Source organism: Nylanderia fulva, unplaced genomic scaffold, assembly GCF_048542155.1.
Source record: "Nylanderia fulva isolate GAGA-0341 unplaced genomic scaffold, ASM4854215v1 Scaffold26, whole genome shotgun sequence".
Taxonomy (NCBI): Eukaryota; Metazoa; Arthropoda; class Insecta; order Hymenoptera; family Formicidae; genus Nylanderia; species Nylanderia fulva.
This window is the reverse complement of record NW_028190325.1, coordinates 2,131,153-2,157,942: the sequence shown is the minus strand read 5'-3', so window position 1 is coordinate 2,157,942 and position 26,790 is coordinate 2,131,153. Positions and strand designations below refer to the sequence as shown.

At 39.0% G+C, this 26,790-nt stretch overlaps 1 protein-coding gene across 7 annotated transcripts in view; it reads left to right on the top strand.

The window, feature by feature from the left end:
• Nucleotides 1-26,728, top strand: part of LOC114936594 (agrin) — a 464,192-nt gene extending 437,464 nt beyond the window's left edge. For 5 of the 7 annotated variants that reach the window (XM_085483682.1, XM_085483677.1, XM_085483681.1 and 2 more), the window contains 19 exons: nucleotides 234-331; nucleotides 4,698-4,827; nucleotides 5,351-5,584; nucleotides 6,261-6,557; nucleotides 6,823-6,972; nucleotides 7,286-7,546; nucleotides 7,823-7,969; nucleotides 8,430-8,666; nucleotides 14,240-14,434; nucleotides 15,042-15,215; nucleotides 15,591-15,930; nucleotides 16,205-16,432; nucleotides 16,516-17,132; nucleotides 17,302-17,713; nucleotides 18,305-18,558; nucleotides 18,839-18,935; nucleotides 19,139-19,246; nucleotides 19,807-19,981; nucleotides 20,315-26,728. In XM_085483682.1, the coding sequence (XP_085339808.1) occupies nucleotides 234-331; nucleotides 4,698-4,827; nucleotides 5,351-5,584; nucleotides 6,261-6,557; nucleotides 6,823-6,972; nucleotides 7,286-7,546; nucleotides 7,823-7,969; nucleotides 8,430-8,666; nucleotides 14,240-14,434; nucleotides 15,042-15,215; nucleotides 15,591-15,930; nucleotides 16,205-16,432; nucleotides 16,516-17,132; nucleotides 17,302-17,713; nucleotides 18,305-18,558; nucleotides 18,839-18,935; nucleotides 19,139-19,246; nucleotides 19,807-19,981; nucleotides 20,315-20,572 (4,412 nt within the window). In that variant the 3' untranslated portion in view covers nucleotides 20,573-26,728. The remainder of the gene's footprint in view (nucleotides 1-233; nucleotides 332-4,697; nucleotides 4,828-5,350; nucleotides 5,585-6,260; nucleotides 6,558-6,822; nucleotides 6,973-7,285; nucleotides 7,547-7,822; nucleotides 7,970-8,429; nucleotides 8,667-14,239; nucleotides 14,435-15,041; nucleotides 15,216-15,590; nucleotides 15,931-16,204; nucleotides 16,433-16,515; nucleotides 17,133-17,301; nucleotides 17,714-18,304; nucleotides 18,559-18,838; nucleotides 18,936-19,138; nucleotides 19,247-19,806; nucleotides 19,982-20,314) is intronic. The other 2 variants (XM_085483680.1, XM_085483679.1) reach the window with 2 other exon arrangements.
• Nucleotides 26,729-26,790: the final 62 nt, after the last annotated feature.

The window sequence follows — 26,790 nt, the reverse complement described above, 5'->3', positions numbered from 1 at the left end:
CAGTGAAAATTCCACTCGAAACGGACGCCGTTATGCAAATACCCACGAGAATCTTTATTAATGTTATCCTGAGGCGGTCAGAGGGCGGGCCGCCGCACGGGATGGTCAAGGGATGATTAATAGCCCGAGTGATGTCACGAAACCGAAGGAATGTGTTGGCCGAATCCGTGCTAAACCTAGTCCCAGCTGCGCAGCACGATATAGATTCTTAATCGTCATCGATCTGTTCACAGATGGCTGCGAGAACAAGAAGTGCGAGTTTTACGGCGAATGCGAAAGCGACAGCATCGGGGAAGCAAAATGCGTCTGTCCATCGAAATGCGAGATTTCGGTAAGTCCTCGATTTGTCAATGATTTCAATGATGATTGAAAAGGAGAATCTCTCGATTTTTCATGACAATTTTGTGTTACATACAATTTTATTCTAAACATTTTTGAAAATTATTCAACACACGTTAAAGATGTGCGAAAAAATATTTTTGCACATTTCTATTTTAAATAGAAACGATATATTTAATTCGACCGAAATTAGCCAAGAAAATTTTTATTTTATTTCCACAACGTTTTTTGACGATCCATCATAACGATAGGATGCAGTTACTTTCTTTCAAAAATTCTTTCAAAAGTTATTTCAAATGTTTTTAAAAAAAGTCCGATAATCATATTGTTTAATAATCATGACAACAGTGTCAACTAACTGCGCTTTTATCAAGGAATTTTTCACTTGAAAAAGACCAAAAACAGATAGTCGAAACGTTGTGGAAATAAAATAAAAATTTTCTTGGCTAGTTTGGGTCGAATTAAATATATCGTTCCTATTTTAAATACCACTAGCGACGTTTTAAGTATTCAATTTCATTTCTATTTTATTTTATATTTGTTCGTACATATATGTAAGCATATAAAAATATAGTTAGATATTAATAACGTCATCGAACGCGTTACAAATGTTTGTTCTAATGAATAGCGCGATCATAAATGTGCCAGAGGAACGTGCCGCGCTTTATAGAATATTAAATCGACTGTTCAGGTTGTCTGGATTATTTAAAATTGTCATTTGCATTCGTGCCGTTTCAATCGTCGAAATTTTATAAATGTCGCGCCCTGTCTTGTTTGTATTTCCACGAAAATATAATGTCGATGTGCGAGAGAAATGGCTCTCAATCCAAGACTGACAGCCGCGCAGTCTCGTGCAAAAATTCTAACTTCAATAAATCACTCTATTTATATATATATATATATATCATACGTGCACTTGTCGCATAATAATTCCTTCAAATGTCAGATTAATTTTCATTGTAGCCAAAAAAACTTTCTTCGTGTGTATCTGATTTCTACCGCGGATTTTATATCGAAATTAATAAACGCAAATGCACACAAGCACTCTTACGTACATTTTACGCTCCAAAAAATTATCTATACACTTGTCGGGTAAAAATATAATATACATGATTATATAATATTATATTTACATTTTTAAATATTTCAAGTAAAGATGCGCGCTAGAAAAATATACAAATATTTTTAGCGCCGAACAACAGTTCAAATCTAATAAAGAGCGCAATTCGTCTTCCATCTATTGGTTGCAAACATTTTCTTTCAAACAATATTTCAATACATCTAGATCCATTTCGCGTCGATATATACAATTTGCCGAGATCGCACAGACTTTTCTGTCGGAAAAGAAATAGATTGAGTGCTATCACACGTCGCAATCTTTTTCGAGATGCTCGCGTCGATTCGCCGAGCTAGGACTCGCTCGTTAGCGCAACCGATGTGAAATATTCATACGATGATGAATGCTTCGCTCGATGCATTCTCGGCCAGCTGCGACGTTTCGCGTTTTTCCCCAAGACTGTTCGATGTTACGCGACACGAAAGTTGCGCTTCGTTAGAAATACATCGTGAGGAACGAGGGCAGGAGAAATTGACACATTTGCATGCGCTTTTCAGGACTTTCCATCAATGTTTCCTTGCGCGTGCATCTATATATATATATATATATATATATATATATATATATATATATATATATATAGGAAAATCGATTTATTACATCCATCTCGCGACATGAATGGTATTTTCGCGTTTCATTAGGTGGCTAACAATAGTTGGTGATTTTGCGAAATGTCAAAAATTTTACGGCGAAAACGCGAAGCGACATATTCGCGTTTTTTGTTAGAGAAATAAGCGAATTGGTAAAAGAGTTTTAATTAACATTTCGCTGGGTGTGGCGTTTTATCTCTCGATGCATGCTATGAGCGTTCAACAGTAAAATCCTAAATAGATTGTGACAAGTCACTACTGTATTTATCATCGTGTAATGCATGCAGGACGAAGCCTTTAGAAAGATTGGTACAGTTGGTGTAAAAAGTGCACTCCTCGCATCTATAAAGCCACAATAATGCGTATAATAAAAAGATGTTTCCTTTTCTATATAAGCTTTCAATAAATCGGGATTTATTAACTCGCAATTTTCAAATTTATCCTCATTCTCGCATTATTTCCATTAATAACTGTTTAACGATTTGATGCGTGCCGATACATGAAATCCGGTTCGCTTGCGGAGCTTCAATTTCTGTGGATTTATTTGCCTATCTCTCGGATCGATTTCCGATAAATAATTTTTCGTATCCGGTTGAACGCGGATATTGCAATCTCTCTTCCCTCTCTCTCTCTCTCTTTCTCACTCTTACTTTTTCCTGTCGCGGTGATCGCACACATTCAGAATGGGAGGCATGTCGGTTCATCAAGATAACGGTCCCGCGGAAAATTCAGCCGATCTCTCGATTCGCGTAGATAGGCGAGGTGGCACCGGATTTCACGATTCGTGAAACGTCCTGCTGACGAGACAGGCGAACAATTCCAAATTCCTTCGACGTGATCTTTTCGTGGTCGTCCGTGAGGATACACAGACAGGAATAAGGGATGGATTCAACGTTCGGGGAAAAAAGAGGCGAGAAAGGGATTAGATTGGCAGGCGGAGGTTTTTCCGTGGACGTCTTTTGCGGACGGCTCTCTCGCAGCTTTCCTCCGGAAGAGAAACGTCCCGCTTTCGTCATTCGGTCACGGATGCTTATCGGAAAGTATCAGCGCGATCTCTCTGGCTCTCGCAAATGGGAATTCTGGAACGTGTTTTCAAGATGGATAATACGAGGGATTAATTACGCGGCGGAGATTGGAGATTGTTAAAATTATATATTCAAAGTACAGTAATTTCACTTTATTGAAAAATTATAAACGCCATGTAATTTCAACCGATAATTAATTTTTCACGCAAATCAAATTAATCCTGCATCGGGAAGATACATATATTAAATCGAAAATATTTACGAGTCAATATATCTCTTTGCAATGGTATATAAAATTTTATACGCGCGATTCTATATAGAGTCGCGATATCTAAATCGCATTTAAAATTAATTTGACGATCTTATTATTTGCAACGTGGATTTAAGCAGATGCTTTTATTCAAAAGGCAGAATCGCGTTGTTCCGAGGGAGAACAACGCGATGGACGCATTCGCGTACAATAATCCTCTTAATGAAACACGAACCACGAGTCCGCGCGTGTACGCGGATTAACCTCAGAAAATGAGCTGACTGACGTCAATTAAACTTAACAGGGAACCAACTAAATCGTACGGACCCTCTCTCTTTCTCTCTTATGCGGAAACTTTACCGCAACCCGCATACCGGATGTGCGGATCTATTTTGAACGGACGTAATAATAATAACTACCGTCTTTCTGAAAACGGCCAAAGCCATCCGCGCGGATATCTTCCATCTCAAATTCCAATTGGATCAAATGAGAGAGCTTTTCCTCACGCGTGCATATGTCTATTCGCATAATGATATTACATTAGCTCGAATGGGGAAGAAGAGAGAGAGAAAGAGAAAATGCGAATTACTTACATAATTTATCAATTAACATTCGTGATTGCTACTGCCGAATAATTTATCGTCAATGAGTTGCTCATTAATTATGTTTTCGATACAATTTACGTCGATTAATTCAATAAATAATAATGATAATAGCTTTATATAATTAATCAGAATTAATTGAGATCGATGAAGCGTGAATCAAGTTATATACGCATTCTCGATAAAAGAGAAAGAATCATCCCCCCTGAGATTCGTTAAAGATTAAATGCATCAATCGGCTTTTACTAAAACACGCACAGCTGGCCGATGTAACTGTGAGAAAGACTCGCACGCGCGCGCGCGCGCGCGTGTGTGTGTGTGTAATAAGCAAACAGGAGGAGTCGCGAATATGACGGCCGAGCTAATTAAGTTTTGCTCTTTCCTGTGTTATTGCATCGCGCAACCCTCTCAGCCCTCCGCCTATTCCCCGGCCTCGCCTTCCTGTCCATCAAATGCACCATGCATTTCCTGCGCAACAAGTGAGAGACACACGGAGAGACCTCGTCTCTCTCATTCCCTCCTTCTCACTTTTAACTTTTAAACCTCCTTTTACTCTTTTAAATTCATTTTTTCACATTTCTCCTCGCTCTGCAGCTATACACATGTTTCGTTTTACCGTTTCTGAACGAAATTTCTCGAATATAAGGCAAGAGATTTTATTTCAAGATCTCGAAATCTGAAATTCTCTTAGTCATATCGCGCACACTTGTCATTCCCATCTAATTGTATTCATAATTAATTCGTAAATAATTATATTTGTAATTGCATGTACAGGTGAAAGAGCCGGTGGGAGCGGAAAAGGTTTGCGGATCCGATGGAGTGACCTACGATAATGAATGCGCCTTGAAAAGGGCGTCGTGCATGAGCCTGACCCTCATCAACATTAGCTACGTGGGTGACTGCGGTAAGCAACATATATTTCATGTGCCTCGGGTAAATGTGAGCTAATGCGATGAGCTCAGAGCTGATACCGCGACCCCAGATAACAACAGTCCTTTTTCTACCTCCTCCCATTCTACGAGAGCGCAATTTTTATAATCTTGATGAAAGTACTCTCTCGTCCAATAAAAAAATCAGAGAATAAAATAATATTATTTCTTTTTGTTAATACGCACATACTGATATTAAAGTTTAACATTTTCCTAAATTTTTATCAATCACGATTTCGGGTAGTTGGTGAATTAGTTAATTAGTTGGGAATTGATAGAAAAAATTAAGCGTTTGCTGTCCTTGTGAATTTACTTGCATATTCAATACAAAAGGAAATGAAAAACAAAACATTAAAAAAAATTAAGAAAGAACAAAAAATAAGAAACAAAAAACTGTTTAATTATGTCCTCTCTTGGAAAATATCCTGCGGACGCTCATGGCGGCGACCTGTGTATTTCACGAGGTAGCTAAGGAGAAAAAACCGAATGTTTTTCCAGAACTGTGCACGAGGGTGAAATGCGAGCACGGGGCGCATTGCGTGGCAGGGGTGTGCGTGTGTCCGGAAGTCTGTCCCGAGAGCAGCGGCGAGCTCGTTTGCGGCAGTGACGTGAAAACTTACCAGTCCGAGTGCGAGCTGCAGCGAGCAGCCTGCGGCAGGGATCCCAAGTTGCCGACGTTGCACGTCACGTTTTACGGCGACTGCGGCGACAGATTGGCCGTGGCGGCGTTGAGTATGTTACTAAAATTATATAGTCTAGAAATTATGTAGTCTATGCTCGCGAAAATCTCCTCGCAGTTAATTCTCGCCAATTTTATCGTAAATATTAAATAAATATATTTCTCAATAGCGAATATGGAGATTCCTTTATGTAGATTCGCGATAAAGGGAGTATAAATCTTTCGCGATTTAATTTTAACTTTGCGATCTAGCAAAGTTTTCACGAAGAATCGGAACTGCAGAGAGGAAACTGTAACGTTTGACACGCGAAAATATTTAACGTATCGAGAGCATCTCTCTCTCTCAGACAACAATCTGAGGAAAAGCCATTGCGGCTTATCGACGACAAGTTCGACGGGTCTGACGCAACGCGATTTACAGCAAGTCCTTTGAGGGATAAGGCGCTCGTTGAAGTTTCAAAGACGTTCGCACGTTTCACACGTGCCTTCTCTGTAATCTTGCTGTAAAGTTGCTGCTGCAACGTCGTCGAGTAACAGGGCGCGTAATTGAAAATAGTTTTCACAAAACGGTCGCGCAGGAAGGAAAAGGGGACGCTTATTAGAACGCCGTGATACCTTAACGCTTATACGCCAAGTATACGCGTTAACCGCATGTCATTAACAATCTCAGGTCGTCCTTTAACTCTCTAACAACGCCTACAATAAACGCGCTCTAACCGCTTCTAACAGCGACCAAGTCGACGCTCTCGGTGACTCGTTTGGCCACCACCATCGCCGATGTCACGAGTACACAGGAGCGCGAGGCCTGCAAGGACATTCACTGCGACTTCGAGGCGACCTGCGAGCTCGGACCGGACAAATTCCCCAGATGCAGCTGCAGATTCGACTGCGCCTCCATCTCGCCCGAGAATAATCGGCCCGTCTGCGGTAGCGACCTTAGAATTTACTCCTCCCTCTGCGCCATGAAGATGGAGGCTTGCCAGAGGCAGCAGGAGCTGCGACTGCGACCCCTCGATCTCTGCGAAGGTTGGGAGACACGATCGAGATAATCCTAATCGATTGACGAGGAAGGATTTGGCTTCCTCCGGAAAAGTTTGCTTCTCTCGACGCTTTCGCGATACTCTCTAACAATTAGTCTCCCACATTTCTTTACACATTTTCCCGCTAACAAGTGATAAATCAAATCGAGCGGAGCAAATTTTGGCTTTGATTGTTCTCTTTAAAACCAAAATTCATTATTGAATATATATTGATACGATATTAAGAATTCTTTATTGCGATACTTGTGCAGGCATGGAAGTCAAGCCTTGCAACGGCGATGCTCCATTGGTAGACTCCGAGGGTAAAGAATATGACTGCGGTAGTGGACCAGAACGCAAAGACTGCCCTAGCAATAGTTACTGCCATCAAACGACACGATTCGCTCGTTGCTGCAAGAAAGGTCAGCGAGAAAGCTGTTTTAGTCGTTTTATATCAAAATCGATCGCGATATACTTATAACTGTGACATTAATGTATTTTATATGTACATACATCAAATTTTCTTAAAATATTCATTTTTATAAATTAGATACATGGATGTGGATTCAGAATATTAAATTAGATACATGGATTTTAACAAAATCCCTAAAAGAGGATAAGTCTCTGAAACACGATTCGATCTCAAGATAGTTATGTCAAAAAAAAAAAAAAAAAAATCAAACAATGTTTTATTTCTATCGCTTGCCAAGTGACAATTGCATGCTTCCTCTGCAGTCCTAGGAAACCAGGTGCAAAAATGCGCGGACTCGTGGCACGGCTGTTGCCCGGATGGGAAGACCGCCGCGCTTGGTCCGGACGGCGCCGGCTGTCCGAGTAACTGCAACTGCAATAGGCTCGGCAGTGTGTCAGACACCTGCAACCCGGAAACCGGTCAATGCGAGTGCCGGCCAGGAGTGGGTGGCCTCAAGTGCGACAGATGTATGCCGGGTTACTGGGGACTGCCGAAAATAAGCGAGGGTCTTCAGGGATGCATACGTAAGATTTTCGAATCTGCGCGAATCTTCCCTGCACAATTCCATATATTTATTCCGCACATATATATGTATATGGAACATTGCAGAACACGTTGTCTAATATATTTTTCTCGTTTATCAATCGATTGTTTCGATTATTTATATAATCGATCACCAGGTGTTGAATAAAGTGTTTATTTGTCTCGTGCGCAAAGAGATTTATGATTGTGGCGGCGTAAACAATTTTAATTATTCGTTGGAAAATTAATGAGAATTATTTTGTTTTTTCTGAACGTAGCGTGCGGCTGTTCGCTCTTCGGTTCCGTCAGAGAGGACTGCGAACAGATGACAGGACGTTGCGTCTGCAAGCCCGACATTCAAGGGCAAAAATGTACAATCTGCAACGATCACAACAAGATACTCACGCAGACCGGATGTTACTCAGGTATCACGCGTAAAAATAATACGTCTGAGTATTGCATTATACCTAATATTACGATATACTGAAATTCTCCAATTAATAATGAAAAATTAAATTCAAACTTTTCTCACGTCCCCTTCATAAACGCACAAACGAAGAGATCTATTTATACACAAGTAATTTCTTTCAATAACGTGACCCGACTATTCCAAAATCCAATTTCCCGGGGAATTAACATCACCCTAACGTACTTGGCGTCAAACAGCGTTTGTTTCCCCGACGTAACAGCGTTAACATCCCCGGAGATAACGAGTTTTAACGCTCTCGGACGACACCCTGATCCACCACGGCGGCTTGTCGTACGATCCGGTTCGGATCGTAGATCTGTCTCGGCGGCGCGCGGCCGCGTAATTCTATTAATTAACGCGCCCACCCTCCACTCTCTCTCTCTCTCCCTCTTTCCTAATCCGTTTTGCATCCGCAGCGGACACGATACCGCCCAGAGCTACGTCCTGCAACGAGCTGGAATGCTACTCGGGCGGCCACTGCTCGGAGATGGGCGGCTCGCACTGCGAGTGCCCGTCTTCGTGCCCGACGGACGTTCCGTCTGTGCCGGTCTGCGGCAGCGACGGCCAGACCTACGACAACGAATGCGAGCTGCGGCTGTATGCGTGCCGCCACCAGGCCGACGTGGTCACGCAGGCCTTCGGCCACTGCAGAGGTGGGTTCACTGAACGTACACCGCCGAACAGGTCGCTTTACGTTCTGCTCTACTGAGAGAGAAAACGCTACTACTCTGAGAAAATCGCTTGTTGTAAACCTTGGTAACTCGAATGAGAATTATGCAGCCCACCCTCGCGCATCTTCCCCCTTGTAGAAACGAAAAATCGACCAGCCAGGTTTGAGCTAGGCGATGCTCGATACTTTTACTAACTCTGTCTTTCGAAATAGTCGAGAAATATTGCCAAAAATTGTGGAGCGATGTTAGCAGAGAGAAACGCGCCAGGCAGGTGAACAGAATCTGAGGAGATTTGATAAACGCGTGAAACGAGAAAAGGGTTTCGATTATATAACTATGTTTGAGGAGAAGGAAGATTGCAATGCATTGTTGTGTAAACTGAACAGTTCGAGTGAACTGTGTCTGCGATTTAGCGACTTATTGAGAGAATTTAAATAATCGAAGCTGAAAATATCAACGCTATCGGGAAATGTAAATTTGTACAATAGGAAGAAGAATACTAGAAAAATGCTATTGATTATATACGGCAATTGTTGCCCTCGAAAAAAAATGAGATTCCTCGAACGACTCTAAAGGATCGTGGCCTAATAATATAGCAGACGCGCTCTGTGTAACATCGGTCTGTAATAATTTAGATTTGTTTAAATAGAACGTTGCTAATTATAGAGCAGGAATACTGGAAACAAAGTAGACAAATAGAGAGATGAAGGAAGCTTCGATAAATTTTACGGAGAAGTCTGATTATAAAAAGAAAACGTACCCAAGCTTTTGCCCTAGAGAAACTAACCAGTTAACCCACTTTGTATCCAAACGTTATAATAAACTCATCAAGTTTCTACTGACATGTATATATATATTTGTGTATAATCCCCGCAACCCGGAACATCCGCACAGCTACTACTTTGCTTGCTTTCTTATAATCTAGCACATCTCCGTCTTCGTTGTTCTCTTGTAAATAACACTTGTGATTAATACGAGAATTGCGAAAAGTTTAATCCACTTATACGAATAAAAAGCCAAGGAAGAAAGGAAGCAAAGTAAGTAAACAAACTTTCATTGAGAATACGAAATTGCAATATAAATTCTTCCACAGATATTCACGAGAGATAATAAAAGTATTATTACTGAAAATAGCACATGATTATTGCAATCATCACTATACTCGTCGGCATCAACATTTTCACGTAAGAGATATGTCAGGTATAAATAAAAAAAATATAAAGCCTTATAAGTTACACGAAATAATCAGTTTAATTAAATAATATGTACATCATGTTCAGTTATTTTTACGTTTAATTTGTAAATTATCACACGTTTGTATATTTATTGTGTATACGATTTATGTCACTCTCGATAATCTATCGAGAGCAATTATCTCCCTGGATAAAAAATACGGTTCAGTGAAAATGTAGGAATACTCGGTTTTCTAGCTTCGTTTAGCCGGAGTCGCATTAAAGTATTCCCGGAGGTGAACCGACAGCGCGTTCGCGCGTAAAGAAAGTTGGCAAACGTTAATTCGCGAAACTGAGTGAGCGAGCGCCGAAGGTGGTTTTAACTAAATCACCGCGGACTTCCAGCATGATCTCGTCTTAAGTGGCGCCCGTGGGACGTGTCCAGAGAAGAACCGACATCCACAGAAACGGTAACGTGGCGGTCCACCATTAGATCCGCGCATATAACTCTGTTATATTCCGCGAAGAGACAAAGTTTCGCCTCGCGAAATATTATTATCAGTCGCGACAGTTTTACCGATGTGAATGAAATTTCTCGCGATTAATATTATTTTCTTCCCGGGAAAAGTCTTGAAGATACAGGATTCATGGAAAAGTCTCTTTTTATTTTTCATGATGCCGCGAAGATAATGAAATGTGTAATGAAGAAAATGCGTCTAATTTTCGAGACATTTGTTTCTTATTTAGATTTTAATTTCCAAGGATCGTCCGGTTGTTTCAGCTCTTCGTGTAATCGATCGCTCGTCTTCTCCCGAGAATTCGACGATGGATATAATAATCGTGCACGCGTCATTAGCGAGAGTTTCTCAACTAATTACAAACAACTTCAGGATGGCCGCGCCGATCGCGATCTAATTTCGCAAACCGTTGATTATGCCGGCATTAAATTCCGCTCCCGAGTCTCAATCAGGCCGACGAATCTAGCTCGCGCGGGTATGATAAACCACGGGGTGCAAAAAGTACGATGGAAGAGAGAGAGAGATTCTTCGCACTTTCCTCTTTTTATCTTCCTCCTTCCTCTCACACTCCTTAAGATATTCCGAGCCCCTGACGAAGTTCGCGGAGCGAAACGTCGGAATCTATTAAAGTCTCCTGCCTCACCCTATGAACCCCCGACCTCTTATTTTCGATTGCTCAGCCTCCTCTCTGTCTGTCCCTCCCTCTCTCTTTCCCCGATCTGGTACTTCTCTCTCTCTCTCTCGCTGGAAGTCAATCTCTTAAAAAGTTCTTCTTCGGAGCTCGTCCTCCGGAGTCAAACATAAATCAGATTACGCCGTCCTCGCGAACTCCCACTTTCTTCGCTCTCCCTGTCGGCGTTACTCCTCCGCCCATTTTGCCCTAGCATCGAGTATTCGCCGAGAGACTTGGCCGGAAGATCGCGGAGGTTCTCTCTCTCTTTCTCTCCCTCGACGACCTTTTTGTTCCACGTTGACGTGGGGGATCGAAGTGGAGGACGATAACGGCGATGGTAGAGGGAGACAACAGGATGATATGGGCGCCGGCACTTTGGATCCTGTAAATAATGCATGCCGTAATTTCTCGCGACGTCGAGCTTCTTGGCTTCCTGCGGGAAAGAAAACTCTCGGATATCTCCTCGGAGGGTCCTGTAAAACAGAGGATCCGATCGGTCACCGGATCTGCTGCGAGTGCGTATCTGACCCTCGCGGGTTAGAATGATTGGATTAACGATCGTATGAAACGAGAACGTCCGATGAGGTATCGGAAAATAATCGAGGGACGATGAGACACGAGCGCTCGATGTTTAATTTTTCATGTGAAAATATTCGTTCGATGAAACGTTCGGAAATAAATCGTCAGCGGGAGAAAAACAATGAATCGATATGCAACGTCGAAAGTCAACATCGATATTTCATATATATATCTCGAGATAATACGGCTCTGATATAAATGTGCCAAACAGTTCTTACGATATCGGGTCCTTCGATTTAATTATTAATTAATCGAAAGCTTCGCTCGTTTTTTAAGAAAGTCTTATTCTCGAATCCGAAGGATCTCGATTATTCGCGAAAGAAATTGCGGAAACTATAAAAGATAGATTAATTCGCTGTAGCGCATATTCGAGGTAAATAATAAAGAAAAGAAAATCGTTTGAGAAATTCCGAATCGATACGTGATACATCAGCTTTGTTACATCGTTGTGTACCAAAGCGCAGCATCGCTTTAACGAAACAACGTCTCGATAATCTCCTGTATCACATAGCTGTAAAAGCGTTTGATTAAAAAAAAAAGTTTGACAAAAATATCCAACGGCGAGCACAAAATGGGAAAAGAGAACAAAATAGATTCGCCAACTGTCGGGTCGTATTTCCGCGAAGCGCGTCCGATCTCTCACATAGGTTCTCTCCGAGTCTTCATCCCTTAAATGGACCAGAGCCATTCCGATGGGAAAAGAGAGAGACTGGAAAATATTTGTAGCCGACGACAACGGGAAAAGCTCGTTCTCGCAGCGTGGAAGTAAATAAATGAATCGATTATACGGAGACAAATAAGCGGGTTGTCGAACGCGAGAGGATGGACTCAGGAGGACGAGAAGAGTTCGGAGTCCAAGGAGAAAGAGAGACAGAGGGAGAAAACGAACGGTATAGGAGGATCGAGACCAAAAAAAATGCGGAAATCCTCGACAGGCAATAATAGGAAGCAATGCGCGGCAATTGGAAAGTAATTAAAATCCCATCAAGAAGCCGCTGCGATTCCTGTTAACAGTTTCGCTTTACTCCGAGCCGATAGAATTAGCTTTTCGATTTTCATTATTTAAAGGAACTCCGTCGTCGCCTATATCGCCTTCGTCTTTCTTCGGGCATCGCTCGAGAGCGGCGAATCCCTTTCACGCACAAATGGAAATGAAATAATGGAAACGAAATAAGAGGGAAAGATATAATTTATATAATGCACCGGGAGAGATTGTTGTATGCCCCGTGGACATTGACGTAATACAGAGTTCTATTGTAATTAAATAATGTAGTTTTAATCTAAAGCATTTTAGGTACCTCTTTCGTCTAAAGATATAATCGATCCGACAAGTTAAACTAGAGGCATTTGTTTATAAAGATGCAAACAATATTAAGTATATTCTGCGTTATTTCAGTTATCTTTCTTTTTATCGATTTCTCGCGTTAATTATTTCAATTTATAATTTTCATGAAATTTTGTGGAAAAAATTTCTTTTACTTAAGAAAATAGTAAAGATAAAGCTCGAAAAATAAGGGATTCTATTTACTCTCATCGTGCCAGAGAATTATATTTTTTAAAGAAAATTATTTATACAGAGATAAGAAAAAATAAGAAGGAGATGAAGATACGAAGCAGTTGGTAGATTAGGAGGAAGCTTCTAGAAAGATTTTCAAGTTTCTCTTAAAGCTTCTGAATGTTGCTTTCAGGATCACAACTTAAATCACTACAAGAAGCTCAATGAGCGATTTCAATATATATTTTAGCTGAGATGTTTTCAGAGGCATGGGCAGATTAATTCTCTCGGAATTCTTATTTAGGGATGAACAAAAAATATTTAATTTGACGCACGATATCTTTCATCGATTTTATATTAGAAATTTCCATTCATAGAGCTTTTTCTCTCTGTAGCGCCATAAATTTGCACTATAATTCTATATACTTTTTGCTTTATCCTTAAAAATGAAATAAATGAGTCAATTATTTTTACAAATCTCTTTCCTCGGAAATGAGAATTTTATTTCAAATTTAATTAACAGAAACTCACGAGCGGAGAGAAACGTTTGTCTGTTACGATTTTATGGTCATATATGTCTCTCACAAAGACCCCGTCGTTACAACTTTTAATGAGGGAAAATTAATAATTTTATAATAGAATTTTGTACACGCACGTGGTGACAAAATACGAATTCTGTGTTCGACTGACAATGTTGCCAGGTACTTTATGTGATAAAAACCTATTTTTTTTTTTTTTTTTACACAAATGTATAGCTGATTAAAGATAATTGAAATCAGGGCTAGTAACCGATTGTATGTATTTTTTTATTTAATTATTTTACTTTTTCAGAAGCCGAAAACTGCTTCATTTAATTTCTTTTTTGAAAGAGTAATAAATAGAAACAAATATAAAACGTTCTCTCTAAAATACAAAAAAAATGAATAATTGATTTCATTTTCAATCTTTCGCCAATTCCACGGTTAATAAAAAAAATCACTTATTAATAAATTAAATCGTTGTTGCAATAAATATTTTCGGTTACGAGTCCTGATAAATAAAACTTGTCGTCGGAGAGCGCAGAAGGTAGAGAAGGAAAGAAAGATAATGCCAAAACCGGAATTCACGAATATTTTCAGACGACCCTATGGTTAACACGGACTTCCCCGTTAAGAGATACACAGCTGTACAATACACCCAACCGGCGGCCGCTATTTCTCCATTGTCCAAATCCACGCGGCATCTCTTGGTACCGGAGCCGGACCCACGATATTATTACACTCATCGAGCTCATCAAGAGACCATCACCATCGACAGAGATAATTTAAAACATGGTAAAAGAAGAGTTCCCTTCCCCGAGTCAGTTCTTTCCTCGGGCAATGTATTTTTTATCCCGAGACATGAAAAGAGCTACAAGAAATAGAAATAATCAGTCAGAAATTTTAATTCGTCTTTAGAAAAATACTTCACTCATTTCCCAAGCTTATATATCCCTTTGGTTGAAGATTTTTAAGTAGTTTTAAAATTATATACTAAATTAATGCACTTTGAGACCATATTATATTACCAATAATTAAATACAAATTTATGTAATGTAAAAGTATACGTCATTAATTTATCGTTAATTGTGAATAACACGATGAAAATATTAATGCTTGAAAATTGCTTGTAATGCTTGAAACGTGACACAATAATGAAAACTGACAAAAAACTTGATAAAAAATGAAAACTGACGGAAAAATGGAAATTTATTTTTATTCTAAATCTCGACATGAAATAATTTAAAATCCGTTGCGCATCTGTGTGTGTGCTCGACAGTCTATTTTTGTCGATTGCGAATTTTTTTTCATATATATAAATTTAATTTTTTTTGGTCGGAAACTATGAAACATTCAAACTTTTTATCTTGATAATGGATAATGATGAGATTAACTCTTATAGGAATAGCCGCGTCATATCGACCAACGCCAGCAACGATTCGAGTGGTCACCGCTCTTCTGGGTGATCTTTGTAATGACGACAAGGATTGCACAATACCTAACAGCGAATGTTTGAACGGCGGCTGCATCTGTTCCGAAGGCTATGCGGAAACCAGCGATCGGCAGGAATGCTTCGGTAAGTCGAAGCTACGATTCTACATTCAATACTCGTTTTTTTTTTTCATTCTCCGATTAATTTTCACTGTATAATATAAAATATCCAGCCGATCAAATCTTACATCAATATTTCTCATTAAATGAACAATTATTTGAAATAAGTCGAACGAGTATTAATTAAGCATAATAATCATAATTAGGGTATAATATTAATATTAAGGAAGAAGAGAGGGAGTTAATTGAGAAAGTTTTGCGGAGTCTTAAGGCATAATAATTCACCCGAACCTCTGTGTTAATGTTCGATCGATTATACAAACTCGACTTCCATCCGATAAGTTATCAACGTTGCTGTAAATTGAAAGAAAATTAACTTACGCTTAATCTCCGTCGTCAGCCAATTACGTGCCGGTGACGCCGACCGAGGAATTTCGCGCCTGCCTCTCGTATCCCTGTCACATGACCTCGACGTGCATCGACTTACCCAGCGCGACTTTCGTCTGTATCTGTCGGCCAAATTATACCGGACTGCTGTGCGACGAGGAGATCAACAAGCGGGATTACGAGATACCGTCTTTTGACGGTAAAAGCTACGTCAGGATGAACCGGCTGAAAGGCTATCACAGATTCAACATCGAGATCGAGTTCAAAACGTACGCGGACAACGGAATCATACTGTACAATCAGCAGAAGAGCGACGGCACCGGCGACTTCGTGTCCCTGGCTATTATCGATGGGTCGGTATATCTTTTGTCGCGTTAATCCTTGGTCGTGAAAAATAATCCTTACCCTTTGAAGATTATCAACAAGCGTGTTCAATCTCTTTCATCTTGCAATTTTATTTTTTATACGATATGTACTTTTGAGATTTCTGTTGTTGAAAGTACGAGATGAATGTCTAATTGCTTATGCGCTATTAAAATGTATATTAAATTAAAATTCTGTTGCCACGATTAAATTTAGGATCGATACATCTGATCTTGAAACTCATCTAATCTCGATGTGTCTCAGATATGTGCAATTCAGATATAACTTGGGAAATGGACCTGTGATCCTCACGTCATCGGAAAGAGTGACCATGAAGACCTTCCACAGAGTGGCGGCTAAGAGATTCCACAGAGACGGGGTCTTGGTCTTCAACAACAACGAGGACGTGACCGGGCAAAGTCAGGGAGTGCTCAAGTATCTGGATCTGAATCAAGACACTTTCATCGGAAACATGCCGACTAATTACACCAAGTAATATTGCGTCATGAAATTAAGAAGAAAATTAACCAATGCTTTTGAAGATAAGATGCAAGATTGCGATTTTTTCCAAACAGGGTCTACGACAACATCGGCACCAGTCACGGATTTCTCGGCTGCATACGCGACCTGAAGATCAACAAGATCGACGTGGACCTTCACGTGGGTCACGACAAGGATGTCCTCGAGAGTTATCGCGTGAAGGAGTGCGGCGACAACGCGTGCGCCAACTTGCCCTGTCAAAACGGCGCGACGTGCCAGCCGATCTTCGAGGAGGATCTGTGCAACGGCCGGGAGTGCAGGATGTTGCAGAAGAGAGGCAGAAGCAGGAACAATCGAGGCAGCAAGGGCGGGATAAACATAGTCAGATGCCGAGGTTCTCACTGCACGTCGGTTGAGCAAACCAGGGCCAAGAAGAGCGCGAGAAAACGCTGCGTCGGGAGCAAGTGCGATTACGATTACGTTCTCAAGTACGACAACAATTACGATCACATCAATTACGAGGTGGAGAAGTACGAGCCGCCGGACTACAGGTGCATTTGCCCGCCGCAATTCACCGGCAGGAACTGCGAGGAATCCTTGGATCCCTGCATGGACGAACCTTGCCAGAACGGAGGCACCTGCGACATCCTGCCGCAGGGAGGATACGTGTGCAAGTGTCCTCCCGGTAGAACCGGAGAACACTGCGAGATCCGTAAGTGTGTTGCAAAACATTTTTTGCAATCGAGTCAAAAATTCTTTCAAAAGCACACATGTATTTATCCTCTTATTAAGATATACAAATATTGTTTTTTTAATATCTATAATTTAATTTTTTAAAAACTACAAATTTTTGTAACATTTCAAATTACTGAAAATTTTAGTGGACGACGAACTGACGGAATTCATGATTCCCGAGATGAACGGCAACGGATTTCTGGAGCTGCCTTGCATGGAAGGCATCGCGAAAGCTTTCTCCATCGAGCTGTGGTTCCTTACTCGCGCGAATGATGGTCTTCTGCTTTACAACGGCCAGTTAGACAACGGCAAGGGCGATTTTATAAGTCTGAACTTGGTAAATGGCCGACTCGAATTCAGATTCAATCTCGGGAGTGGTATCGCGAACATCACGTCGCCGGATCCGGTTAGTCGCGATATCTGGCACTGCGTAAGAATCAGCAGACTCGGCAGAGAGGGAGTGCTACAGCTCGACGATGGAATCGTCGCTAGAGGATTATCCGGAAGTCCTCTCACGGAATTGAATCTGCAGACGCCGCTTTACGTCGGCGGGGTCAAGTGAGTTTTATATTTTTATCGATTTATATTTATCTCTATACTACTTTAATCATATTATTTTTTCCCCGTGATAATATCCAATTTTTCGATATTTCTTCTAGATCTATTATCACTCTCAAAATTATATTTTATTTTTTGAATTTTAATTTATTTAGTTGACCGAAACTGGCATCACTTTATTGCATATAAAAAATTACATAACGTTTCAATCGCCGCTTGTGGTCCTTATCAAATGTAGATAGAATCAAATTATTGATGATTGCAAATTGTTCGTCTCGTCTGTCAAGTTAACCGACATGAAAAATATAATCTATGTTAAATTTGCAATCACCAATAATTTGATTCTATCTACATTTAACAAGGACCACAAGCGGTGGTTGAGACGTTATGTAATTTTTCATACAATAAAGTGATGCCAGTGTTTTGGTCAATTAAATAAATTACAATTTAAATTTTCTACTGGCTCTACCATACTAAATTGCAATACATATTATATTTTATAACACACATACTTTATATATATCGTCTATTTGAGTGTTTAAAAAATAATTCCAAAACTGAGATATTCGCGATTGCTTGACACTCTCTCAGACACCGACGAGAAGTTCATCGTCTGGTCGGAATCTGGACCGGATTGGTAGGCGCCGTACAGAGACTAATGATAAACGGCAAAACATATCAGAACCTCGCGGTGAATATTACTCAACACAACACGCAGATTTACGACGGTCTACCGTGTCCCAGGAACGAGAATCCTTGCCACAACGGCGGAGTCTGCCTTCCACTTCTAAATAGTTATCTCTGCAAATGCGCCAATGGTTATAATGGTCTGCACTGCGAATACTGTAAGTTTCTTACTTAATTTCATTACTCTATATTTAAGCTCCGGCTACATATCCTTTTACTTATTTATTTTCTATTGTTAATGTTTCTTAAATTTTTCTCTATTTACAGATTCTTTTATTTATGATAATTATCGCAAAATTTTGCTAAAACTTTATGTATTTGAATATTTTCGATTCTTATGGGAGGGAAAATATATATTTTCCCATTAATAAATAATGAATTATAATGTTATAATTGTATAAAAAATAATGAAACAACCGACACAAATATTTCTTTTAGTTATGGGTTACGACGTGTCTGGTACCGAAATATCGGAGCGACCTGTGCGTTTCGAAGGTGACAATTTCCTGCAATTTAAGCACCGCTACGGAAGGAGGTGAGTAACACTTGATTCTTGAAATTAGAATTCCGAGAAATCAAATGACCGAAACTCTAGATTGCAACGGCGCACATCCTCTGTGATGTTCGATTAGGTGCACTTGAAATTAGCAATGATCGACGCTAGTGAGAGTAGATTAATTAGCGCTCCTGATTAACGATTAAGGTCACTAACCTTCTGATTATGTAATCACTAACTAGTACTAACTCGACTAACACTACCCTCGGCGAGTACTTTGAGGAGTCCTACTCCGACTACGACTTGGAGGAGGATGTCGACTACGAGTACGACAGTTACGATTACACGGAGTAAGTTTTCTAATGGAAAGATGACTATGGTGTACTCGTTTGAGGGATAGATTGATTTTCCTGCTCGGGCATCGTAGTGATCATCGTAGCAATCCCCAATCACATCCCTGGCAACCATCTTAGATAGAACAAATTGATTGTGTAACTGCAAACGTAACTGATGTAGATTATGTAGCATTGTAATTACAGATACAATTAGACGGACAACAGTTTTTTTCTTAAACTAATTTTCTTATAACAATAATTAATAATTATCAAAAATATATATTGTAATTATGTAGCATTTTTTGTCTTGTAAATTAAAGAAATTAAATCTTCCGAAAGTGTCTGTCTATTAAATTGATTTATTAAAATAAACAAAAATACTAAAGTAAAAAAGAAAGTAAAAAAATAATAAAGTAAAATCAATATTTTGATATTTCTCTTATTTTGAACAATGTTTCTATCTAATTGTACTTTGATGTAGAAAATTATATGGATTTGTAATGTGAATTATTAGCATGAATGTGTCTGGAGGTCTCTTTAATGAATAGCTATTATTATGAACATTGTTTGTTCAGACGCAGGGGACAGCAATCGAACAAGTTCGAGTTGCGGTTAAGAACAGTACATCCCGAGGGTCTCATCGCCTGGGTGGGAAGAGGAAAGTTGGAACATTTCTTTTTGTCCTTGCACGACGGTCACGTAATACTCACTTACAAGGGCAAGACTGAGAATGTATCCGTAAAGAGCAAGGTAACGTACCATATTACCGAGTTAAAAAGAAAGCATCACCCTTTTCGTTTAGTATTTTAATTAAATTTTTTTTCTCACGTTTTTGTTAATTTTTAACTTCACAAATCACAACCGTACCATACATCTATCTAGAAGAAATCCACCTGTTTTATACATTCAATTATATTTGTAAAATACATTGTATCAATATAAATAATAGACTAATATTAAAACTTTAAATATATTTTTTTAATATTTTTTTAGAATATGACTGTCCTGAAAATAAAAATACTTGTTTTATAAGAATATTGATGTGCTCGCTTTTTACAAATTTTTCCACGAATATAATTGCAGGAAAGGGTGGACGACGGAGTCTTCCACCACATCCGAGCGTTCCGACGACGGAAAGCTTGTACGCTCCAAATCGACGAGAACATGCCCGTGAAGGTCTCGATGGAAACGACGGTGTTGTCGACGAACGGGAAGCTCTTCGTCGGCGGCAAGCCGGGTCATCCCGGCATCCGGGGCTGTGTGACGGATTTCATCGTTGACAAGCGGCGATTGCCGTTGGCCAGACGGAAGATCGACTTCTGTCACGATAATGACGTATGATAACGAACCTCGAGCTCGACGATCGCCTAAACGCCGACAACGATACGTAAACATGATAACGAATTCCGACGATAGTCAACCCCATGGAAGACTCAGTGAGCGTCCCTGCTTTATCCCAGCGCAGCGAATTAATAGACTAGAACGTGAAGTATAACGAGAAGCGATGACCGGAACAAACAAGTCAAAGAATCATGTTCAATCCGATCCGATTGTCACGTGTTGATTCCTGCCAAAATTGTACGAAGATTCGGATCATGTTAATGCAGCGCATTTCGGAAAAAATGAAAGCCTCAGTCTATGTCAGAAGTTTAATATTGTTCTTTCTGTACGATGATTAACGGAAGTATCAGAGTTACAGATTAGAGTTACAATTCTCATTCTCAAGGATGATTTTCGAGGTATTTTTGGTGAAAATTATCTTAAATCCGAGAAGAAAATTGGACCAAGACCGAAAAAACTTCAGTCTTAAATACAGTGTTACGTCTCGTTAAAATAACGAGGATCGAAAATAAAAACCCAGAATTATGACCAGCAATGGCATTATTCGTTTAAAAGTCTGACTAAGAAACCAGAGCCAGAAGGAGAACCAAAACCTTCCATTTTAAGATACCGCATGCCTACTTAAAGGAAGATGCTACGTTACCGAAGAGTTTCAGTGACTCTGTCGTTATCGCGTGTGAAATATGCGGACACTATTAGAATTTTTACCGGCGTATCTTAGGAACTTCTTGAGTACTGCTTTTCTCTCATAGGGCCATCCAATAAATAAGAAATAAGAGATTAGAAGAAGTGGTCTCACAATCTTGTGACGCAGGATTCAATCACTCGCTATTCTTCGAGCCGATCACAATAAGGTATCGAGGTTCAAAAGCTGTAAAAGAAAGCTACATAAGGATCGATCGTCTCGCGATTATTTCACGTTATATCATCGGGATCGTCGTTGCGCGGATAGAGAAGAAAAAGGAGCAAACGGTGAACTAAGTGCTACATTCTCATCGAAAGACAATAATATATTTTTAAGGTAACGAGATTAATATACATATGGATACGTATATATATGTATGTATATGAATTTATCTGTATACGCGTATGTGGCGGACGTGCGCGCGTATGCGCGTACATTTAGCGAATTTAGCGAAGAGAGAAGAAGCGAGGTCGCTTATGAAGCTGACCGTCGTGTTATAGGATCTATATACTTATAAGTTGTACTGAAGCACATCTAAACGTTTTACAATGCCAAGACTGATTAAAGCGGACGTGAACGGACGACGAAAAGAAAAAAGAAAAAAAAAAGAAAAACAGATCGAAGAAGAGAAAGAAGAAAAAAGAAATAAATCGGTGTTATGTTTGAGTGTTCGGAATAGAGAGATTTAAATGACCGTGGATTTTCCAGAATAGAAGAAAGATGTATTTTAAAGGACTTGTTGATTTATTGCCAGTAGTAGACGAATTCACACGATACGTTGTTTTTAGGTAGGGGAGGCTTTTTACAAATGCGCAAGAGAATAAATATATTATATATATAAATATATATATATATATATATTATATATATACAGACTTATATACATATAAGAGAAATCTACATTCCATTTGATGGACGGAAACCCGGGTTAAAAATTTTTAGATAGACGCTAATGATGACCGGCGTAAAAGCAGTCCGTTCAAATTCCGCGATTTATGGATTTAAAAGTCAAACATCATATTTTCGCACGCGATAAACTTATTTATTTCATTCTATGAAAAAGAGAGTAATAATTATTCAAATTTAATATAAAAGTAATAATCAAATTAAATTCAATTAATCATTTCAAAAACAATAATGATTTAAATTTATATTTACACAAACGCATTAAAAAATATGTTATTTATCTTATTTGCGTGTGTCTTGTAACAACTATCAAAAATCCATTAATATTATAATTTATATATCCTGAATTTTAATTATAATTATGAATTGAACATATATCATAATTCGAACAATTAAAATCTGACAAATCGATTGTCAGTTCCTCCAAGCTTGATTATAACAAAAGTCATTATTTTAAGGGACGAAATATTATTTTAAGAGAAATAAATTGTATTTATGGCCCAATGTCGGATTTGAACGCGAATGGACTTTCCGTGAAAGTTTTATGCCTATGCACGCTTGCATTATGTGAAAAGGCAACAAGCAAGATTTCTTCGCGTAGCAGCGGAAGAAGCTCGCGGTTGGTGAAACCGATCCCGAATAATAATTCTGGCTTGAGTCCGCGTAATCCAGGACGTGCATGAGCGACGAAGGAGAGAGCAGATGCGTAAGAGGGTGACCTGCGTAAGTGACCTGTAAATAATTTCCACGCGCTGCTAAATAACGAATTAATTATTCGTTCTAGAGAATGTACCATATACTTGTAACCGGACCTAAAGATCATCGTCACACGACCTAATTACTGTAACCAATTCACGGATTAGCCTTCGATGCTCGCGATGCGCATCATTTATTTTTCGCGTGACCCCGAGAGAGCGCATATATTACATATGCACGCATATACATATATATATATGTGTATATAAAAAATTAATACATATATGTGTACGTATACATAAAATGGACACATGCACGTCGAACTAATGATGCGATCGTGTTCTTCCCTTTGGACAGATTAGCTAAACGCCTAAGTTAATTGTAAATTTATTATCGTGTACAACCCCGTTGTTGATAATAATTTACCTAAGAACCGTCAAACGTTTCCATCCTTACCTGTTTTAACGAATAAAATAAAGTGTATAGATACACAGAATAAAGATCGTTAAATATTATGAAGTTATGAGGATAGATTAAAAAATTCAAAAAAAAATCAATAAAAAATATTCCCTGCAGTTAATCCTTTTTTCACGCCTCTTGAAAAATTCGTAAAAATACATGACACGGAAAAATCTTCCATTCGCGTAATTCTCGCAAAGCAACAATGCGCGAGTAGACGGACAACGATTTGAAATAAACGAGACAGGACAAACTGGAAACGTTCGGCGGTTTACGGATGTTTACGTGATTACCATTGGCAATGTGCGAGCGAGCGGCGGAAACGCTTCCTTCCGGTCACGTAAATGTCGGAAATAAGATCGACGCGAGGGGCCCTTCGAGAAATACCAAGATGTGCTTCTGACACGTGTGGTTCGACGATGCGCATTTCTACAAAATCCTTCGTAAAAGCGTAAACGTTGAGAGACACCGTCGAATATTTCGCTGTTTTCTACCACCTGAGACTTATAATCTATTTTAGTCGCTGGTTGCGCAGTTAAAACCGCTATAAAGCGCGTTATATTACGATTGCCAACATTGCGCCGAATCCCGAAGAAAAAGAAAATTGATTAATGTGAAAGAAATGTGTTAAAAAGAATGAGATTAAACGCGTAAACTTGCAGTTAGGAGCGCAGTAGAAAACTCAGCCATATGGTCAGACACAAGGTATATCGATGAGATCGATACATCGTACAACATTGCGATACTTTGAAAAATTGAAGAGATAATTTCATAAAGTAAAGAACAATTTATCATACTGCGAGATGTCACTAAACCGGGAAGTCTTCGGGATAAAATCACGCTGTTGGCAATCAAACTTAATGTAACTCGGTCTAAGAAAAATGCTAGTATCATAGTGATCACAATATAGTCAAATATTGGCGAATGTTACAATAATTAACCCACGAAGAAACAACGATTTCTCGCTTCTGCAAGAAGCAGCATCAAACGATCGATAAAATTACGTAACGTCCATAATCGCAACGTATATCGATCGTCATCATAGATCATTTGTTATAAACATGTCCGGAGACAATGTATAAAAGGCTTGATTCACACAAACAATGGGCTCAGTGATGCTGCAAAAAAAGTTTCACATAATGTGTCATAATAAATAAATGTCCCATTTCAAACCTAATCTGGAAAATATATTTTAAATTAACGAATATGATTTAGATATAAAAATATTTTATTTATATACATAAATTTATATACATAATTTAAAGTTATATTTATAATATATACAAAATTTGTGCTTCATAAAATGTAACACTTGCATGATTTCTATTCTAAGGTTTCTCCTTATTTCTTAAGATATGAATTATTTAATTAAATTTATGTTTTTATATTGTGAATTTTAGAGACAAACATAACAATAAAGTTAAAATTATGTTGTAAAATTATAAATCCTTTACTATATCGAACGCTATAATCATTAACTGTACTAATGCTTGAGTTAAAACTATTATATAATAAATTATATAATTAAGTACAAGTAATATATAATAATAAAAATAATAATATATAAGTAATAATAATTATAAGTTAGAATACATGTTAGAAAATTATTTTCTTATGAGTGTGTTAAAGACAAGTAGCACTTTTGAAACTTTCGAATATGTCAATCCAATTTAATCCGTCCCTGATAGTGTGAATCAAGCCTCATTAATTTCGACCCGTACTGACATTTTACATTTTGCGCTAAATGTGTCCGTTTAATCTATCTCTCGAAGATCATCTCTCTTTATAATAACAATTCGAAATAAAATAGTCACATTCGACGCTAAGTGTGAAATGTCAATGCGCGGCTTGAAAAATACGCTTACGTGAAATTACGATGAACATCGTCGGATTTCTTCGATTCATATTCGAACATGCTTTATACACATATATGTCGTAGTATATTTCACGATTCTAGCTACTTCGTGAAAAATCGGGAAATAGTATAAAATACAATGAGATGTATTAAGGAAAAATCTCCAAAGCGAAACTTCGCAAGATTATATGTATATCGCATGTGAGACATATCATTATAAAATTTTGACCATTTTGTCACGATTTTTCACGACTTAATTAAAATTGCGAAATGCAATGTTTCTACGACATATCGATCGATTGCGATCGCTGTCCCAGAGAGAGAGAGAGAGAGAGAGAGAGAGAGAGAGAGAGAGAGAGAGAGAGAGAGAGAGAGAGAGAGAGAGAACCATATCCGTGAACAACGCGAATATTAATCGCGCGCAATCTTCGCATACATATCTTCTCCCATCTCCTCTCCCCCTCCCATTCCCAATTTTCGATATGCAAATTTTTGTCTTTTTGAAAAGTTTTATATCCTTCCCGTTTGTCTTATCGTTGACATATCGAAATGCACCAGTATAACGCGAAGCCCCGCGAACGAGAAGAAAAAATTGAACAAAAGAAACGCAATTGCTGAACATCTTTATTCTATTGCACTTCTTGCTCATATTCGTAATCGGAGATGACAGAAGAAAAGAATGAAGGAAAAGTATATTTGCGCTTCTCGAGACTCGATGCGCAATGAGCTGCAAATTAAATATTGAAATACCTTTTTATATCTTCGCAAAGAAGCATTTTTACTTTTTATTGATATTTTTCTCTTTTTCTTGGACTTATTCTAGTTTCCCGATTGCGCGATAAATTGAAGAAACTATATACTGCAAATAGAGATATATAGTTGTTAAAATTTATTCAGTAAATAGAATTACCGAGTCGAAGGGAGGCGCGGACAAAGAGAAGGAAATTAGCTTCCGTTGCAATATACGACTAACGCTAACTGCCAATATATAGAGATAGAGACCCGATCGATGTTTTTCCTTGGAAGAAGTGTGTACATTTTGACGATCGAAATATTCACGTATCATCGAGTGCTGTATCGAACTTGCTGCCTTTGAACGTGCGAAAGATTCGGCCTCCTATTCTCACCGCCTTGTTTGGTGTCAAAGATGCGGCATAATTATTGCCGAAGTGTTTCGAGTTCGCGAATTCCAAACTTTCTCAGACCGAAAGGGTTTTGGGAACGAGACTCAAACGATTGCATCAACTGGCGCTAAATACGCGATGAAAATACGAGGCTTCAGTCTGTCCTGCCCTATCTCACGTTGAGGAGGTTTATCGAGCTTCCGCTCGGACGGACATTGAATACCCCATTGCAGCGTCGTCTTTTTCGCGCGAGAGATGTTGTACGCCGCAAGGCGCCTCTCTTATTAATTATTAGTTTCTTTTTTACTTTGATATCGTCTTTACCGAGATCACACACCTGGCGTTCGCTGACCTAAAGTAATCGAGCTACACTGTGTAACAAAGTGCGCGTTGTAAAGTGACTGTATATACAAATATAAATTATGCAATTACCTTGCTCTTTGCTTTTACACGTCTTCTCTTCTCCTTCCCTAAAATCCACTCCTTGTGAAAT